The following is a 5,345-nucleotide window of genomic DNA, read 5'->3' as shown; positions in this document are numbered from 1 at the left end:
ACATACATATGTAGAGGAAGTGCGCAAATATTATTGTTATTACCACGGATCGTCTGTAGTGACCTGCCAACGCAACATATGCATCCATATCTGCACAACAACACGCCCATCACGTTGCTCCTCCCACAACCGTCTACAGCGCCCATTTAATGCTTACACAAACTGCCAACAACCAACAACATCAACACCACTAACAAAAATAACACACACTTACGCTACAAATAATTTTTTAAAGAATATCGGACGCCTCAGCGAAGTTGTCACTGATGAACGTATACATTTATTAGAATTGCTCGGGATCGTATATGGATCGTAGTAAGAATAATAGTTTAGAGTTTGGTAATAATACAACAGCGTCGGCGGCTGCTGCTACCGCAATGTCAGCTCCTTGGGCGAATAATAAGGAATCGTCAGCGCAGCCAAACGAGGATGATTCGCCGGAAGATGATGCTGATACCGCCACGCCCGCCAAAGTCACCGATCCGCTAGCGCCCAAGCTGGCCAATAATGAGGTGAGTTTTTAGTTATAAACATTAAAAATATGATTTATCAAAGACACAAGCTCTCTAAAAAATATGAGACTCACTTCTAGATTATTTGCGACCAGTTAGGTTAAGCTTCAAATATTCTGATTATATTATTACAATCATAAAATAACTTTTGGAGCATATTATTTATGTCGAAAAAAMCAGCACATTTTTGAAAACAAGAAAACGTTTTCATTAAACATAAAGAAAAATAAAATAAAAAGTTATCAATATTAAAAAAAAAAATATATATATATATAGTATATACATATATATAAAATTATAAATTTCAAAAATGAATGAAAAATTGGCATTTACCATACCCACRATTTCAACCMTCGTAACAATCTGAAACCAGATTGTTYCATTTAACCAAAAAGAAATAAATTCGCGGATGTTGAAAAAAAGTTACAGATTTAAAAAAAAATTTATGAAAATAATGAAGAAATTCGTTATATTTTACAATTTTTGTATAAAAAAGGCAAGAATGCCACGCAAGCCACCAATGAAGTTTGTGAAGTTTGTGAAGTTTGCGGAGATGATGCTATATCAGTTTGTGTAGCACAATAATGGTTCGCTCGCTTTCGTTCTGGAAATTTTGATTTACTTTGATGAAAGCTTTACACTAATGGAATAATGTCTCTAGCGGAAAAATGGCAAAAAGTGGTCGCCCAAATTGGTACATATTTGTTTATTTATGTATTAGTAAAAATATAAAAAATAATAATTGAAGTTTGATCAGAAATACGACAAACATTCGACTACCGTCTCAAAAAATTACCATGACAAGGATTTCAAACCTCTCCGCAATCTGAAATCCAAATAACACAAATCTGGAACTATGGAAAAGCTGGAACAAAATTTGCTTACGAAATGGCGACTGCCTAAAAAATAATTGTACTATTTTTTAACTGATTCCAATTTTCTTAAGTAGAAAAAATTTAAATTTGGGGTTATAGATAGATSCAGCCATAGAGGAGTCCATAAAGAAGGTTCTCTTTCAGGTAAATCGGACTAATGGAAGCTTAGAACCTGAAAAATCGTGAATATCTCACTGAAAAATTACAATTTCGGCCAAACCAGTTGCGATGCCAGAACAGCAAAACACCTACTACATAACACCGAAAATAGTTACAATTTTGAAAAATTCTTTTGTTGACATATTCTTGAGTACTTAAACTTCGAAAATAGTAAGAAAAATGATTTTTTGTATTTCTAGATAAGAATACCCATTAAAAACGCTACCACAGCTAATAACCGATTTATTCTTTCGAAATAAACTAATTTTTATGTAAAGCCACTAATGTTACTGTTGTTCTACATTCTCGCCCACAGCGCGTTCTGATCGTCTCCGTCACCGAACGCAACCGTGAAACGTGGAGTCAAAAGGCGGAGTTCCTATTGGCCGTTATTGGTTTTGCCGTCGATTTAGGTAATGTTTGGCGTTTTCCTTATATTTGCTATCAGAATGGTGGCGGTGCTTTCCTTATACCCTACTGTGTGATGTTAATATTCGGTGGCCTACCGCTCTTCTATATGGAAYTGGCTTTGGGGCAATTTCATCGTTGTGGTTGCTTAAGCATTTGGAAGCGCATTTGYCCGGCTTTAAAAGGTAAATTGAAACCAATTGAAAAAAAATATATATTTTTATAGAAATGCATATAAGCCTTTAGATATTTAATTTTAAGACATATAAAAAAGAGTCATTATACCATGAATATTCCAGGGCAATCAGAAATATGTATTTAAGCACTACTTTCCTTAAGTAGTTAGCAAACGATAGAAATATGCCTTGAGGGACTGAAACAAAGGCACGCATAAACAAAAACTTAACAACTTGTTGATTTTACAAACGTGATGCCTGCATATTTCTTACAAATCAAGCAAATTCCACAGGTGATTGTGTACTCGGCTTTGCCTTTTTCTTTTTGCATTTCTTCATTCTTCAGATATTTTACTTCATTGTCGTTACTGAAGTTACGTAACTTGTTGTAGGGACATTTTTAATCCCACTTGCATTGTCATCCATTTGACTTCAATTCAATATACCGATATGTCCTTAGTGGTTTTTTATCGCCGCTTATGAGGCTAATCAGTCACGTCCGCTTGTTTATCTCGTCTGCCGGAACGTGTCAGAAATTTTTTTATTCATACATACTACTATACATGGTATTGTATATATGTGTGTCAAAAATTCATTATTGAAAGCAGGTTCGGTGTTTAGATATATAAAAACAGGTAAAGAATTTTTTAAAACTAAAGAATAATTATATAGGTATTGAAAGATTAGATATTGAGATTGCAGAAATTTGAAATTTCAGGGAATGATACTTTTTCTAAACCTAAGTATTTCAGATGATCAGTGGCTATCTAACTATTCCTATATAGAAAGTTTTCAAGAAATAAGTCTTAAATGTGGTTGAGTATTTCAACCTAGGCCGCAACCTTCCAGCGTTTCTCCCGTACCTACTTCTCTGCATTTTCTGCAAGTATCGGCATTACTGACAACCAACTGGCTCATATGTGATKTCAGTAGGTTGTGATCTGYCAACCGTCCTGCAGTCATTTCGAGACCSTGTGATTAAAAYGAGCGCAAGTTTTCCYTCGGGCTCTTACATACGATCTTGACGATGATGCATATCCTTAGGGCATTCCATCTCGCCCTGATTCGTCTGTCAACCCTTACGTATCGTACATCATTTTTAATGACTTCTGTATGTCCTTCACTTGTTCGGTAGCCAGACGTATGGCACTTTTGTGAATCTCATTAAGYTATTAGGTTTCTCTGAATTCCTTTGTGGCCTGTATCCGCCGCTTTCCGGCAGCCACTACATCTTCTTCCTCCATGTTTCTGACGTAATACATTTTGAGATTATTATCTTAACTACTGCCTGGCTGTTGACGTATATATTTTTCCTTTTTATRTTGTTTCCTGATTTGTTAGCAATCTCAACCACTTTCTTTACCCCATAGACTTCCAACGCAGTATTTCGGAAGCTTAAAGTGCCGTGTGTGATCAGCTCCGAGCTWTAGCTTCCGGCTCGATCTTTTTGTATAGATGTTGTAAGTCCCGCTGATGTCTCTCATGCTTCTACAACATCTCCCTTCTTTTATTATCTCTCTCTTCTGCCAAATAAAGCGTGAGCGTATGTGGTCTAATTTACCACCAACCATTAATTCTCTACTTATTTAGCTATGCCCGAAAGTGGAGAATCTGGAGCCAATCTTTCAATCTTTCAGCTGATTATGCTGTAGAAATTTAAACTGCAAAATTGGTTTTTGGTAGGTTACATACCTACCTATTAGCTTTTTAGTGCAGCCGTTGGATTGGTTGTTTGAGCTCATATTATGCCGAGAGGAGCAAGTCATTTTATTCGCTCTAACAGTTTTTTGTATGAGATTTTGTTAACAGCGGTCCACCACACTAAAGCACCGGCACTCGGTCAGTCGGTCCTTAACTACGCCGCACCAATATGGTCGCCTGGATGCAGTAAAATGCAGCGAGGAAGATGACATGTCTTTGTCAGAACACTGCACTCCGGACTACAATAAAATATCTCCCATTAAACATCTGCACAATAAGGCCCGCATGCTCCCAGTTAAGGAGAACTCCTCTGCAAACATGTTCTGCTGGGKTGCCTTCGTAGAAATCATCCCTGCAGTCACCTGCTTGTAACGGAATCGCCTTCTAGAATCACAAACAGGTCCTTCTTCAACTACTTCGACGACAAAACAAGAAAACAAGACGTCGACCAGACTTCGGACGCAAAAAATTTCTGACATGCACTGAAAGCCTTTMACAGYGAAACCTTCACCGACTCTCTCTCAGAGTGAATGGCGTACTCCAAGTCAAACCACCACCCATCGCAGACGAAGAGCTCGAGTTGCCGCGAGAATCGAGAGTGACTGCACGTTTCCTTGGCCTATCTTTGGATGGCCTCGATGACACCTATTCGGAACCTTACTATCCTAACGGGCACTAGATAACCGTTACTACAACATCAATGCAAGAAACCAGGTGATAGGCCACATGTAGACGAGTATATGGAACCCGTCCTAAATATCCAAGAGCTTCACAATTTAAGGGGTTAGATGTTGATACTTAGACACCAAGTCGYTCTTAAAGTTCACAAAAAGGWTGACTTTCTGGATTATGAACATTTTAGCTACCGTTTGGCATTACTAAAGACCAGTAGGTTAATGTATGGGGTGACAACTGGCCCGTACAACCTATCGTAATATGCAATTAAATAGCTAATATACATTTATAATTTCTTTTATAGTATTTGCCAATCTACGAGTGCTAAACATTCGCAGTTTAATGAGTTACATATAATATGTATGTATGCAAATATAGTATATCTGCAATGTCATGCTATAACAAACACATTGCGATAATGTCATTTACAGACTCAAACAAATATAATACAAATATAATACAAACATATTTCGACGAATTTATGCTTTTAATCGCAAGTGTATTTCTTGCCAGTTTTTATTCCTCGTATCCCTTTTCAATTAAGCTTATGGGGGTAACATTTATTTGTCAAGTGTTGATATACATATATGGCACATAAATATATTCATACATAATACGTATATACATACTATGTATATTTCGATAATATTTGCAAACCTTCATATTTAYATATATGTATGTACATAMATATATATGCATTTATAATTTATATTTAGCTTTTGGGCAAATTTTTCACTTAACGCAAGTAAACATGATTATTGCCAATAAACAAATCTTATTGACAATAGCAACAAATTAATATTGATACTCGTTTTTTACGCCAGTTGCATATACATATA

General features: G+C 36.3%; 1 protein-coding gene across 1 annotated transcript in view; it reads left to right on the top strand.

Annotated features, from left to right (window-relative positions):
• The first annotated feature begins 270 nt into the window (after positions 1–270).
• The window catches only part of LOC108967299 (sodium-dependent serotonin transporter), a 15,739-nt gene continuing 10,664 nt past the window's right edge, over positions 271–5,345 (top strand). The window contains exons 1-2 of the mRNA XM_018930606.1: positions 271–512; positions 1,863–2,139. Coding sequence (XP_018786151.1) covers positions 306–512; positions 1,863–2,139 — 484 coding nt within the window. The 5' untranslated portion in view covers positions 271–305. The remainder of the gene's footprint in view (positions 513–1,862; positions 2,140–5,345) is intronic.

This window comes from Bactrocera latifrons, unplaced genomic scaffold (genome assembly GCF_001853355.1).
Source record: "Bactrocera latifrons isolate USDA-ARS-PBARC rearing strain unplaced genomic scaffold, ASM185335v1 scaffold_182, whole genome shotgun sequence".
In the NCBI taxonomy this organism is placed as follows: Eukaryota; Metazoa; Arthropoda; class Insecta; order Diptera; family Tephritidae; genus Bactrocera; species Bactrocera latifrons.
The sequence above is the reverse complement of the archived record's forward strand: the minus strand, read 5'-3'. Positions and strand labels throughout refer to the sequence as shown.